A 14,034-nucleotide genomic window follows, 5' to 3' on the forward strand; every position below is an offset into this window, starting at 1 on the left:
ATCGCGTGCGACCACCCGATCGTGCTGCTGTTGGCGTTGCTGGTCACGTGGCTGTGGCAGCTGCTGCTGACTGCGGTGGCGTCGCGCTTCCACACCGTGCGCGAGCACCTGTCCGGGCTGCTCGCCGCGTACATAGTGACAGGCATTGTGTATGCCCGCGACGCAGCCGCGCTGCGTTCGCTATGACTCAAGAAAGGTAGCATACTGAGAGACAAAAACAACGGCGGCCTGCCCCCGGTAGCGGGCCGTCGTTTAGTCATTCTCTCGCTCGGATTATAGACTGTGAAATATTGCGTACCCAACGAAACGGTATTTTGAAAAAGCGCACATATATATATATATATATAAATATGATGTGTGCAAACATATAGGTATATTTATATATGTATATATATATATATATATATATAAGAAAAAGGGAAAAAAAAAGTGATATTTCACTCTCGGAAAAACGAATGCCACAGCTTGTGTCCCGTGTAGTTTAGTTTGCCTTGCCTCCTTCCTCTCCCCCTTGATTGAATATACCTTTCGTTACTACCAAACAGAATTAACCTCACTCACCCAATATGAAAATCACTGAAAAACTGGAACAGCACAGACAGAGCTCCGGTAAGCCAACGTACTCGTTCGAGTACTTCGTGCCCAAGACCACCCAGGGTGTTCAGAACCTCTACGACCGGATGGACCGGATGTACGAAGCATCGCTGCCGCAATTCATCGATATCACCTGGAACGCCGGCGGCGGGCGGTTGTCGCACCTGTCCACGGATTTGGTGGCCACCGCACAATCCGTGCTCGGGCTGGAAACGTGCATGCATCTGACCTGCACTAACATGCCTGTGTCGATGATCGACGACGCCCTGGAGAACGCGTATCACTCCGGGTGCCAGAACATCTTGGCGCTGAGGGGCGACCCACCTAGGGACGCCCAGAACTGGACCCCCGTCGAAGGCGGGTTCCAGTACGCCAAGGACCTGATCAAGTACATCAAGTCCAAGTACGGCGACCATTTCGCTATCGGGGTTGCCGGGTACCCGGAATGCCACCCGGAATTGCCCTCCAAAGACTCGCAGCTAGACCTGGCGTACCTGAAGCAGAAGATTGATGCCGGTGGGGATTTCATCATCACGCAAATGTTCTACGACGTCGACAACTTCATCGCGTGGTGTGCGCAGGTTAGGGCCGCGGGCATGGACGTTCCCATCATCCCCGGCATCATGCCCATTACCACGTACGCGGCGTTCTTGAGAAGGGCCCAATGGGGCCAGGTCTCCATTCCACAGTCGTTTCTGGCGGAGTTGGAGCCCATCAAGGACGATGACGAACTCGTCCGTGACATCGGCACCAACTTGATCGTGCAAATGTGCCAGAAGCTGCTCCACAGCGGGTACGTTTCGCATCTGCACATCTACACCATGAACCTGGAAAAGGCGCCGCTGATGATTTTGGAGAGACTGAACATCTTGCCCACGGAGTCCGAGTTCAACGCTCACCCGTTGGCCGTTCTGCCCTGGAGGAAGTCTTTGAACCCGAAGCGTAAAAACGAAGAGGTCAGACCCATCTTCTGGAAGAGAAGGCCTTACTCCTACGTCGCGAGAACCTCGCAGTGGGCCGTGGACGAGTTCCCCAACGGTAGATTCGGTGACTCGTCTTCGCCCGCGTTCGGTGATCTGGATCTGTGCGGCTCGGACCTGATTAGACAATCCGCCAACAGGTGTCTGGAGCTGTGGGCCACCCCGACTTCCATCCACGACGTTGCCTGTCTGGTTATCAGCTACTTGAACGGGAATTTGAAGTGCTTGCCCTGGAGCGACGTTCCCATCAACGACGAAGTCAACCCGATCCTGTCCCACTTGGTCGAGTTGAACCAGCACTCCATCATCACCATCAACTCCCAACCCCAGGTCAACGGCATCCGGTCCAACGACAACGTCCACGGCTGGGGCCCCAAGGACGGCTATGTTTACCAAAAGCAGTACCTGGAGTTCATGTTGCCCAAGACCAAGTTGCCCAAGCTGATCGAAACACTGAAAAACAACGAGTTCCTGACCTACTTCGCCATCGACTCTCAAGGCGACCTGCTAAGCAATCACCCAGACAACTCCAAGTCTAACGCCGTCACCTGGGGGATTTTCCCCGGCAGAGAAATCCTACAGCCCACCATTGTCGAGAAGATCTCCTTCTTGGCATGGAAGGAGGAGTTCTACCACATTTTGGACGAGTGGAAACTGAACATGGACAATAACGACAAGCCTCAGAGCTCCCGGTTCATCCAGTCCCTGATCGACGATTATTGCCTGGTCAACATCGTCGACAACGACTACATTTCTCCCGAAGACCAGATCCACTCCATCTTATTAGCTTTATAATAGCGCCCGGAACAACAACTCTTTAACAGAATTTCCGACACCTTTTGCATTACATTCAACATTACATTGCATTTTTTTTTTTTATTATTATTACTATGGTTTTTGTTTTTTTCTTACCGCCCTTTCCCTTTACTTTACTTTACTTTCCCTTTTTTTCTCTTAACTAGCATTTCAACATGTGTGTGGTTAACACTAACTTTTCCAAAACAAAACTCTTTCATTTCTTCTGACATTTTCAACAAAATTTTTTCAAATGTGCTTTAAACTAAACTGTTCAACAACACCCTTCTTCCTTTATTTATTTATTATTTTTCATATTCAACATACACGAAAAGGAAGAAATACTAAAAGTACTCCCATTTTTACACATGTATCTGCATATATACTTACTTATATATACATTTACAAACTAAAGGAAAAAAAATATCCTGTTTCAAGAACTCAAAAGACGGCCCCGTCACTGATAAACAGCCTCGACTCGTGTTTTTGACACCAATTGACTACCTTTCTCGCACTCTTGAATAAAACTTTTTTGTCAACAACTCCATTGTTACCAATGAGATATAACTCAAACTTGGGCGTCACCCATGCCATTCCTAGCATATTGACGGATTCCTGTTCAAATGACGAGTTTCCGATAATGTATTCGTCCAATTCAGAAAAATTCATTCCTATTCCGTCCACTGTTGTGTCTTCTTTGTCTTTGGAGCTCCATTTAACGAAATTTAATATGGACCTACTCAAAAGATTTCCATTATCTCTTACCACCGTTCCATGCAATTGCTGATAATACGTCTTCAATTTCAATTCATATTCTAATCCCTGCGGCGAATCCAATGAAATGCTGCTGTTGATTTCGAAATGCGGCATGACATACTGAACGTTTTGTTTCGATTTGTATATAAAATGATGGACCATGGGTGCTGGGATATCGCTTAGTTTGAACCCTTTTGAAGCATTTATTTTTTTCAATAGCCTCTCGCTTTCGAGTTTAGCAACTAACTCATCGCTGAATGTTTTTAAAGAGAAAAAAGCATCTTTTTGTGCACTTATTAAAACTAATGCCGATTTCTCATTGTTATCAGCATCATTTGGTAAAAATTTGATATAGCAATAAAGAAATCCGCTGGAATTGAATTTGGGGAAACATATGGGCACCCAAAGTTCTTGAGTTTCGTCCAAATTTTGGAATTGATGGGATATTAAACAAAACAAAAGATGCAAGTCTGTGGTGTGCAATGTATGACCCTTGGGTCGAAGAACGCAGCATAGCTTATTTTGAGGCGCAATTATTAACCCATATAACAAGGTGCCCCTGGGGATATCCTGCCTTTTATCCAATTGTTGAAGCATTAAATCTTGTAATTTCAATCTTGAAGAATGGCGAAATGGTAAGCATTGTAATGAGTTCAAAAGCAGGTCGGGAAACATTCTATTACAGATTAATGAACAAATTTCGTTTAAATTCTCGAAATCCGTAGTTTCTAAATAGTTTCTTAAGTCAAAATTCTCCCTTTTAGAAAATAATCTTAGTAGTTGGCGTTCACTTAATGAAGAAAGGATATACGAATATAGAAAATCAAGTTGATTCAATAGCTCATTCGAGGACTCGCCTCTTTCGGACTGTGCCATTAATAATATGGGCGATTTATCTAGGAAAGTGAGCCTTTGACCGGACGCAAATGTGGATATAGTTTTCAGGTCAGAGGGTCCATTAACTTGGAAGTAACTTATTACAGTATTGACAAGCCCAGTATATGACATGATTTGTTCGTCTTTACCATGCATAGAATATACTGGTTTACCCGCTGATGTGAATATAAGAAAGTTTTTATCACGTAAAACTTGACTTGCATCTGGTTCGCTAACATGATTAGGGTTGGGCAGCTTGAATATGTTGGGAATTTCGTTACTCACATAAGGTCGTCTTCGTATTTCAGATCCCCTTACAGATGTTTCCATGGAATAGATACTTTCCGCCACGCGGCTTCTTATATCGTTTCCCCAGTCTGAATAAAGATCAGAATTCTTTTTTTGGATTTTTGGCGGTTGAGATTTATCATCATTGTTGCTTATCAGATCCGCTGATAATAAGTTACTTCTAGCTTGAAATTTCCTCACTTGCGAAAAAGGTCTTGTAGATGCCAAATATGCAGTGTTTAAAGAATTTATGGAAGTGGACCTACTCACGGAACGTTCGTCGGTTATTAATACTGGTGAGGCAGCCTTTCTAAAAAATGTTTCATCCAGGTTAACGGACGTGGTTGGCTCTGACGTTGCAGCTACGATGGGAATACTATCGAAATTGCCACTTTTACTTGGTCTCAACTGTCTCTTAGGTACGTCAGTATCAAGGTAGTTCTCATTGAGATTCATAGATTCAATTTCCTGTTTCTATCAATACTTTTGAAATGCCTCTGGTCTGTTTATGTGTTTACTTCAAGCAAGCTTTGTTTTACATCGCGATTTTTGTCTTTTGCTCCTGAATAGTAGCTCTTCAGAATTAAAACAGAATAAATAAGTTGTGTAACGTTAAATCAGAACGAAAGAAAGGTAAGAAACGAAGCTCAAGGCAGATCGTAGACCGATTGGCACGCTCTAATAGCTCCAGCGTAAACCGGAGCAATCAGGTTTTTTACTGTAGAAAGATAGAGCTCTTCAATCTTCGCCCACATCGTTACTACAAGCCCGGGTCATTGGCAAGAAAGGAAGAAATGTGTTGCTGTTGCCTGGAGTTGTATCTTAAAATTCATACATCATTACCACAGGACTCTACAGAGGTTATTGAAACGTATATTTTCACAGTAAGACTACCCTTGCCCAATATCTCTTATCACCATCTTTCTTATAGCTTTCCACGGTTGCTAGAATGACTCTGCTTTTATTTGACTGTTTTTAAGAATGTACGGATGCGTTAGCCCATACACCATTTCTAAATATATTTTTTTTTTCGATTTCCACTTGAAATTGATCTTTTCTGGGATTAAAAACTAGACGCATAAGCCTAAGGTATAATTGTATATCATCATTAACGACAGCAGTTGGCTCTTAGTGCAGTACCATTACTGCACGCAATTTTCGTAGGACGCTCTGCTAGTTTTTCATGTCTTCTCTTTTTTGCAAGGAATTAAGAACTCACAGTTTTTTATTCAGCCAACTTTCTCTTAGCTTCCAATGTTTCTTTCTAGTTGGTTTCTCTATTTTTCAGTTACAAAGAAACCGTGTTCTTTATATATTGTCGATTGAAAGTTACCTACATCAACTTTCCGTGTTCCATTCCGACTATAACAAACAACCAATAAGTTTAATATTAAGTAATGTCTGCTCCAGAGGCTCAACAACAACAAAAGAGAGGTGGTTTCGGTGGCCGTAACAAGGGTCGTCAAAACAGAAGAGGACCAAGAAACGTTGAAGAAAAGGGATGGGTCCCAGTTACCAAGCTAGGTAGATTAGTCAAGGCTGGTAAGATCACCACCATTGAAGAAATCTTCTTGCACTCTTTGCCAGTCAAGGAATTCCAAATCATTGACACTTTGTTGCCAAACTTGCAAGATGAAGTTATGAACATCAAGCCAGTCCAAAAGCAAACCAGAGCTGGTCAAAGAACCAGATTTAAGGCTGTTGTCGTTGTCGGTGACTCTAACGGTCACGTTGGTTTGGGTATCAAGACCTCTAAGGAAGTTGCTGGTGCCATCAGAGCTGGTATCATCATTGCCAAGTTGTCTGTTATTCCAATCAGAAGAGGTTACTGGGGTTCCAACTTGGGTCAACCACATTCTTTGGCCACCAAGACCACCGGTAAGTGTGGTTCCGTCACTGTTAGATTGATCCCAGCCCCAAGAGGTTCCGGTATCGTCGCTTCTCCAGCTGTTAAGAAGTTGTTGCAATTGGCTGGTGTTGAAGATGTCTACACTCAATCCAACGGTAAGACTAGAACTCTAGAAAACACCTTGAAGGCTGCTTTCGTTGCCATTGGTAACACTTACGGTTTCTTGACTCCAAACTTGTGGGCCGAACAACCATTGCCAGTTTCTCCATTGGACATCTACTCCGATGAAGCTACTGCTCAAAAGAAGAGATTCTAAGCTTATTGTCTACAAATTATAAAATAGTTTTTTATAATTAACCATTAAGTAATTTTGTATACTTGTTATAATAATACTTTATTTCTCATTCTATCGAAACTCTATTATTTTTTTGAATTGATTAAGCATTTTCAAATAAAACTTCAAACCCTTTTGACGTTTATCTTGAATATGATGCCGTTCATTTGCTACGTTTTGCCGTTGATGAGCTTCACTCAGCAAAGTACAATGATAAGAATTACTTACTAGACAAGGTAAACAAGACGACAGTGGGCAAACACTCTACGAATAACAAGTAGGAACAATCACTTATGCAAATGATTAATGCTGATATATTTATCTACGTTACAGTATCTTGGGAATTAGAACTGTTTTTAAAAACGGTTTTTTTTTTTACCTTTTTTTTTCTTTTTTTTTTTTAAATTGTTGAATCTAAATATATTAAATTATAAATACAATTGAGGGTAGACATATGGCACGTCATCTTCAAAAAACTTTGAATAAGTATTCCCTTATGAAAAGCGGCGATCAATATAAAATGCATTTCGCAAAATTAACCGCTATCAATTCATCTCAGTATCTTGTTCTTGGTGAATAAAACTAACTTGTGAAGGAGCATTTTCAATGTTCGCGTTTTCTGGTAATGCGAATGATCTTTCATTGGTAGGTCCGCCATTAGGATTGGGTGCAGCAGTCTTTTTTTCTGGTACTACTCTTCCTGGAGGGTGTGTAAATAAACAATACATGTTCTTACAGTCGACGCCAAATCTGCAGTCTTCATTGATTGGATGTCCAAACAGACAATCGATTCTTGTACAGTTTGCTCCTTCACGGCACATAACGTGAGAACGAGCATGTCTATATTTACAACGTTTGTTAGTACAATGTGTACCAAACTTGCATTGTGCCAAAGATTTTTCAACTGGAGGAGGTGCTGCTTTTTTTTGGCTTATTGGCTTGACTTCCTTAATCTTGGACAAGGATGAATGCGCCTTTCTACATTCAGGGTTGTCACAATTTAAATTCTTGTCACACCACATTATATCAATAACCTTGGCATCTTCATTGGCTGGGGTGGGGTGACCAAATGGGCATGATGGGTTGGAACATAAAGCGCCGAATTTGCACAAAACGATACCGGTTTGGACAGGCTTTCTTCTTGCTGCCAATAGATCAGCTTTCCTCTTTTGAAACTCTTCACGAGTTCTTTCCATTTCTTTCATCAATTCTTCATCTTCGTTTGGATGTAAAAATTCACAAGTTCCTGAAGGCTTTGGGCAGTTTGGATATTCATTACACACTTTAGTTGGATGAGCATGGGGACACGATCTACCTAGGGGGCAGTGAGGAAATAGTCTACAACGCCCTTCCTTTTTGGTTGGAACGAAATTCATATTACTTTCACCAGCCATACCAAGGGCCTTGGCTAATGGATTGAAACGTGTCGCATTACCACTACGCCCGCCCCGATTTCCGCCGCGACCACCTCTACGGTTCTTGCCGACAGCACCTCCCCCACGTTGAGTAAAACGCTGGCTATTGTCAATGGGCATGAATTGGGGTGCATCAGCGGCGTTCACAACGCCAGAGAAAGCTGATATAGGTGTTGGAACTCCCTGAGGCTCTATCTGCATTGCATTCTGTGCTTCTGGTTGTTGCTGTAGCTGCTGAGGTTGTTGTTGTAGCTGCTGAGGTTGTTGTACCTCCTGCTGTTGTTGCTGCTGTTGTTGTTGTTGTTGTTGCTGCTGCTGCTGCTGCTGCTGCTGCTGTTGTTGTTGTTGTTGTTGTTGTGTGACATCCGGTTGCCCCATGCTTTGAGCATTCATCATTCTAATCTTGGATACGATATTCTCAGCACTTTCTCCCTGTTGTAAAGCTTCTAAGGCAAAAAAGGCTGTTTGAACAACGTTTGCTAGTATATCTCTCGAAACACTGTCGAATAGAGTTGCCAGCTCCTCTACAACAGATTCGACGGTACCACCGTTCACAATTAACAAAACAATATACTCTGCGACATATTTGATATCTTCGTTGAAGTTGGGAATACCAGCCAACTTTTCAGCGACAATAACCTTTAAATTTTCTGTGTACTGTTCTTGAGACATTTTTAATTTTATTAAATTCTATGTATCAGCTCCTTGTACAGTTTCTCAATGATTTGGAGAAGGTAGGAAACTAGCAAAAGTAAGTATTGAAATAAAAATATATGGGAGAAAGTTGTCTCAAGTTTTTGTTTTTCAGCTTTTTTGCCACCAACGGACATTAGTAATTTTTATTTCCGGTTTTGTGTAACGGTATACGGAATATATTCAAGCCTAAAATATAGAGGTAAATAAAAAATGTCTTACATAAAGTGACGTCTATGTATTGGATCTAAATGAAGCGCGCTAGTAGAATGACCTTCTTCTAGGGTACATTGAAAGGGTCTCGTCAGTTCTCGTCAACTCTTCTTGCAACTGCGCGAAGAGCTCGTCCACGTCCCAGTTTAGTTCTGACATTTTTATTGAGAGAACATCTCTGTAAACGCGTCTTGCCTGGTCTCTCTTTTCTAGCAAAAGAGCCAATAAAGATGGCAGTGTTGTGACTGTAACTTCCCTTGATACAGGATCAATTTTGTAATGATCTACACGATCCGAAAGCGTATGTAATTCTCCAACTATGGTCATGAGATTTTCCTGTGTGTTGGAAAACAACAAAACCTCTGAGAAGCTATACTTTGTTTCGTTCCCAGATGTACCTTCCTCTTCGATGTCACTTAAATAAAGCATGGCTTACCTCTTCCCGTTACTCGCAAATAATTGTGCGGGATATCTATTTCTCTAGATTTGATATTTGATCAAGAAGTTTCCACACAAAGGAGCCAATGTCTTGCTCGGGAATGAGCATTTTATTTATATTACGTAAAATGGTGAGCTCAAAATGAGTATCACCAAAAACTGAGTGAGAGCCATAAGGAGTAATTTACTATTACGGTAAACTTAACAATTTTTAAGGGAACTTCCTCACACCGCGACTCATCTTTCTTAAATCCCTTTCAAAAAACAACCTCGAAGACCCAGGATCCGTACGATTGACGGAAGCAAATCTAGCGCATGATGATGTGCTTTTGAACAAATAGGTTTACGTGTACTTTTCTTTTCTTTGAATACTCACTCTATAAAATAGTTCTATACATATGTATATTTGATACGTGTTTATTTCTTAGAGTGCTTGCTCTTTTTGGTTTTATCTTGCTTCAAGTCGTTCAATCTATCTACTTTTTCCTTGATTCTTTCTAGCGACAGTTTGACATCACCCTTTTGGAAATTGTCCATATCGTAGTATGCAGGTGCTATTTCAATTAGCCATTCGGGTCTAACAGATGTGACTGTTCTTATGTAATTCTTCGACGTGAGGACGAATTCATTGTAAATGACCCATTCTGCGTCATGACCAAGAACTGTACTGGGGTGGATCAAGACGTCTTGGTTGTCTTTCACTGTGATGTATCCCTTTGCACCAGATCTCTTCTTTGCTACTTGCATGAAGAACCCAGAGGCAAGAGCCTTTCTGATGTTATCGAAATATTTGGGGCTATCATAATCTGTAGTGTTTAGTTCTAAGTTGTAACGGTTCATTAATCTTTCTAGTTGAGRGCGAATGTTATCTGCAGCGGAAATAGATCTGTGATTTAAGTAGTGATCACGGCACCATTTATGAATACCATATTCATAAGCCTCGTCTGACTTGAACCCGTGATATACGTTTAGTAAAGTGATATGATCACCATCTGGGTGAGCGAATATGTTCTTGGCATCATCTGCGCGTTTCTTGTCCTTTGTTGGACGAATGAATACATTTGGTACTGATAACATGGCCACTATGGTCAGTATTTCTTGGGAGCATTGGAATTCGAAAGAACCAATCAACATCACAGCTAACATTGGATCTAATGGGAATTGAGATGCCAACCTACCCAAGGATGTTAAGTTACCTTCATCATCTAAACAGGCCAAATAGTTCAACTCCTCAAGAGCTCTCATCATTGTTTCAGGGGCCGGTGGATCCATAAAGTCAAAATGCACTAAATCATCAATACCCAGTTTTTTCAGTTCTAAAACAGTAGAAGATAAATTGGAACGTAAGATTTCTGGATAACTTTGTTCTATCAGTTCTTTTTGAAATGCTTCCTCAGTGTATAATCTGAAACATTTACCAGGTCTTGTACGACCAGCACGACCAGCTCTTTGTTGGGCAGAGGCCTTGGAGATAGGAGAAACTAACAAAGACTCAACTCTGATTCTGGGATTGTAAACTTTTTGCTTTGAGAAACCTGGGTCGACAACATAGACAATACCATCAATTGTTAAGGAAGTTTCAGCAATATTGGTAGAGATGACAATTTTTCTACCCGGTCTACCATTATGTGATTCTGGAGCTGCTTCGAAAATTCTTTGCTGTTGGTGTGGTGGTAACGAACCATATAAGGGGTACACAGACAATGGTCCGCATCCCTCTTCTCTGACTAACTGGTCACCCTCTAAAGAAATCTTCCTTACTGCGTCTTCAATTTCATCTTCACCTGTTAAAAACAACAAAATATCACCAGCTTCTTCTGTCGCGTGAATCTGTAAAACAGTACGAATGGCCGAATCTAAATAGTCTCTTTGAAATTCAGGAGTATAGTATAGTTCAACTGGATAAGTTCTACCTGGAACAGCAAGTAATGGGGCATCGTTGAAGTAACGTTGGAACTTTTCAGCATCTAAAGTGGCGGACATGATAATGATTTTCAAGTCAGGTCTTCTCTTGATTACTTGCTTTAGAAGACCCATTAAAATATCAGTAGCTAAAGTACGTTCGTGCGCTTCATCTAAAATAATACAAGAGTAACGGGATAAATCGTGATCATCCATTGCCTCTCTCAACAACATACCATCAGTCATATATTTCAATATGGTCTTATTAGAGGTCTTGTTTTCGAATCTAATGGAGTAACCGACTTCTTCACCCAGCTTGACATCCATTTCTTCTGCGACTCTCTGTGCAACAGACATTGCGGCAACACGACGAGGCTGGGTACATGCAACTTGCGTGTTTTCTAAATGGGGCATCTCATCGAATAAGACAAATTGGGGAATTTGTGTAGTCTTACCGGAACCGGTTTCACCAACGAAGACCATGATTTGGTTATTTTGATAAATTTTCAAAAACTCATCTCTTTGAGCATGGACAGGCAATTCTCTTCTAATCTTTAAGATATCGACATATTTTGGTGTGAACTCTCTGCCAGTAAACGGATTTACCACTCCATTTTCCAAATTTTGGGCTTGCTCTGCGGTAGTGTGATGACGTTCTATTCCTTTAAACTCACCGGCATCATGGTGCACTAGCGCTTCTGCAGATGGAGGAGGATGCTGTTTCGTTAATTCCTCAGCAATCTCAGCAGCCTGCTCTGGAATAGAAGTTTGAACTGGATCTGGATGCTCTGACGAAAATCTTCTTTTGGAACCCATTATCTTCTGTGGTTTTAGTTACTGTGATGAGCAAAAATACCTTGTTAATCACTTTCCTGTAAACTCTTAAGAATTACAAATGAATTAATCTCTTTTCATCTCATCTCGAATTTGAAAATTTTTCAGAAGCACCGAAAAAAAAAGTGAAGAAAAAAAAAGAAAGGATGGCTAACAGCATCGCACGGTCTATAAGGAACAGCCGCTGTACAAATTTGAGACTCCAAATATTTCTAAAGGCATAAGAAAACAACTACATCTAAAAAGCAGGTAGCGCCTGTCATAGCTTTGAAAAACGATAAGGTCCATCTGTGTCTGTGAGCAGTTTCATTACTATCATACTCCGGGTAATACAATCCTCCTTAAGGTTCCGCTGATCTGAATCACTTCGAGCATAAATTGTAAGTTGACAGAGTGGCTTTAAGTTTATATCCTTGAATAACCTGCCCTGGGATTTTCATCTTAAGTCAATCGATAAGGACGAAATTAGAGATGGTAGCAACTATAATAAAATCAAAGAATTTCACGACGATTTCTTGCTCAATCCGCACCTTCGGAATTGCACAGCGTCTAAGATTATCGCCTGTCCCTTCGTTATCAACAAGTAAGAAATATAGCACGAAATCAAACCAGGAAGAGAATAAGGATGCGGAAGGGACGATAAATGTGGAAGACAAAAAGAATCAGTTGAAAAGTTCTAGCGTTCCAACTTCACGAATATCGAGATTATTTCATTATGGTTCACTAGCAGCTGGTGTTGGAATGAATGCCGCCGCACATGGTATATCAGAAGTTGCAAAGGGCAAATCTCCAACTTGGAAGTCGTTGATTTTGTCTGATGCAAATATTGACCGCATAACTAATAAGTTCTCTAAAATGAGGGGTGTAGCTTTGAAAATAGGGCAGTTATTGTCTTTTCAGGATGAGAAAGTACTACCGAAGGAATTGTATGAAATATTATCACGAGTACAAAACAGTGCAAATCATATGCCTCAGAGACAATTAGAAAGAGTTATGGTCAATGAATTAGGCGTAAACTGGGAAGCTAAATTTTCTAAGTTTGAAAAAGTACCCATGGCAGCAGCAAGTATTGGGCAGGTGCATGCTGCAGAATTGCCCGATGGCCAACGAGTGGTTGTTAAGATTCAATATCCTGGGGTAAAGGAGTCCATCGACTCGGATCTAAATAGTTTGCTAATGTTGCTTACAGCTTCAAGTTTATTACCTAAGGGTTTATTTTTGGATAAAACAATTGCTAATGCTAGAACTGAACTAAAATGGGAATGTGATTATAACAGGGAAGCCAGAGCCTTGCAAAAATTCGAAGCATTGCTGGAGGATGACCCAGCATTCGAAGTTCCCCATGTGTTCCCTGAATACACTACAGATAAAATCATAACCATGACGCGTATGGAGGGAACGGAAATAATGAAGCTTTCCAAAGCATCCCAAGACACTAAAAATTTCATTTCAGAAAATATCATGAGATTATGTTTGGAAGAAATTGCTACGTTTGAATACATGCAAACCGATCCTAACTGGGCTAATTTCCTTTATAATGATAAAACAAACAAGATTGAATTACTAGATTTTGGTGCATCTAGGCCATTTGCTAAAGAATTCATTTTAAAATATAGAAAACTTCTAACATTTGCGGCTTTGAATGATCGTAAGGGCGCCTACGAAATGTCAGTGCAATTAGGCTACCTAACTGGATTAGAATCACAAGCCATGAAGGACGCACACGTGGATAGTGTGTTGACAATAGGTGAACCTTTCAGGGGTGATGTTAATAAAGCGTTTGACTTCAAGGACCAAACCGTCTCAGACAGAATCAGGGGCAATATCGGACTAATGTTGAGTGAGAGATTATGTCCACCACCGGAGGAGACATACTCATTACATAGAAAATTTAGTGGTATTTTCCTCTTATGTGCAAGAATGGGTGCTTCCGTTCATTGTGCAAAGCTCTTTGATGAAATCTTTGCCCTGAAGGATTGAACTTCTTCCTTTTTAAATTTCTATATCCATGTATATGTTTTTTAAAGAACGTCTTTTAATTAAGTTTAGTTGTTAGACTTTCGCTTC

General features: G+C 41.1%; 7 protein-coding genes across 7 annotated transcripts; 3 read left to right on the forward strand and 4 right to left on the reverse strand.

Annotated features, from left to right (window-relative positions):
- Positions 1–566: 566 nt before the first annotated feature.
- On the forward strand, positions 567–2,369 carry MET13 (methylenetetrahydrofolate reductase (NAD(P)H) MET13; the record flags this gene model as incomplete). The annotated part of the gene is made up of 1 exon (XM_018365015.1): positions 567–2,369. The coding sequence occupies one exon, from the start codon at positions 567–569 to the stop codon at positions 2,367–2,369; it is 1,803 nt and encodes a 600-aa protein (XP_018222115.1).
- Positions 2,370–2,810: 441 nt separating this feature from the next.
- Positions 2,811–4,745, reverse strand: MON1 (guanine nucleotide exchange factor MON1; the record flags this gene model as incomplete). Its single annotated transcript, XM_018365016.1, has 1 exon — positions 2,811–4,745. One exon carries the CDS (start codon positions 4,743–4,745, stop codon positions 2,811–2,813), a length of 1,935 nt encoding a protein of 644 aa, XP_018222116.1.
- A 941-nt stretch (positions 4,746–5,686) lies between these two features.
- On the forward strand, positions 5,687–6,454 carry RPS2 (40S ribosomal protein uS5; the record flags this gene model as incomplete). Its single annotated transcript, XM_018365017.1, has 1 exon — positions 5,687–6,454. The coding sequence occupies one exon, from the start codon at positions 5,687–5,689 to the stop codon at positions 6,452–6,454; it is 768 nt and encodes a 255-aa protein (XP_018222117.1).
- Positions 6,455–7,017: 563 nt separating this feature from the next.
- On the reverse strand, positions 7,018–8,559 carry NAB2 (mRNA-binding protein NAB2; the record flags this gene model as incomplete). The annotated part of the gene is made up of 1 exon (XM_018365018.1): positions 7,018–8,559. The coding sequence occupies one exon, from the start codon at positions 8,557–8,559 to the stop codon at positions 7,018–7,020; it is 1,542 nt and encodes a 513-aa protein (XP_018222118.1).
- Positions 8,560–8,841: 282 nt separating this feature from the next.
- On the reverse strand, positions 8,842–9,222 carry GPG1 (Gpg1p; the record flags this gene model as incomplete). Its single annotated transcript, XM_018365019.1, has 1 exon — positions 8,842–9,222. One exon carries the CDS (start codon positions 9,220–9,222, stop codon positions 8,842–8,844), a length of 381 nt encoding a protein of 126 aa, XP_018222119.1.
- A 426-nt stretch (positions 9,223–9,648) lies between these two features.
- Positions 9,649–11,949, reverse strand: PRP43 (DEAH-box ATP-dependent RNA helicase PRP43; the record flags this gene model as incomplete). The annotated part of the gene is made up of 1 exon (XM_018365020.1): positions 9,649–11,949. The coding sequence occupies one exon, from the start codon at positions 11,947–11,949 to the stop codon at positions 9,649–9,651; it is 2,301 nt and encodes a 766-aa protein (XP_018222120.1).
- Positions 11,950–12,438: 489 nt separating this feature from the next.
- Positions 12,439–13,947, forward strand: COQ8 (protein kinase COQ8; the record flags this gene model as incomplete). The annotated part of the gene is made up of 1 exon (XM_018365021.1): positions 12,439–13,947. One exon carries the CDS (start codon positions 12,439–12,441, stop codon positions 13,945–13,947), a length of 1,509 nt encoding a protein of 502 aa, XP_018222121.1.
- Positions 13,948–14,034: the final 87 nt, after the last annotated feature.

This window comes from Saccharomyces eubayanus, chromosome VII, assembly GCF_001298625.1.
Source record: "Saccharomyces eubayanus strain FM1318 chromosome VII, whole genome shotgun sequence".
NCBI lineage: Eukaryota > Fungi > Ascomycota > Saccharomycetes > Saccharomycetales > Saccharomycetaceae > Saccharomyces > Saccharomyces eubayanus.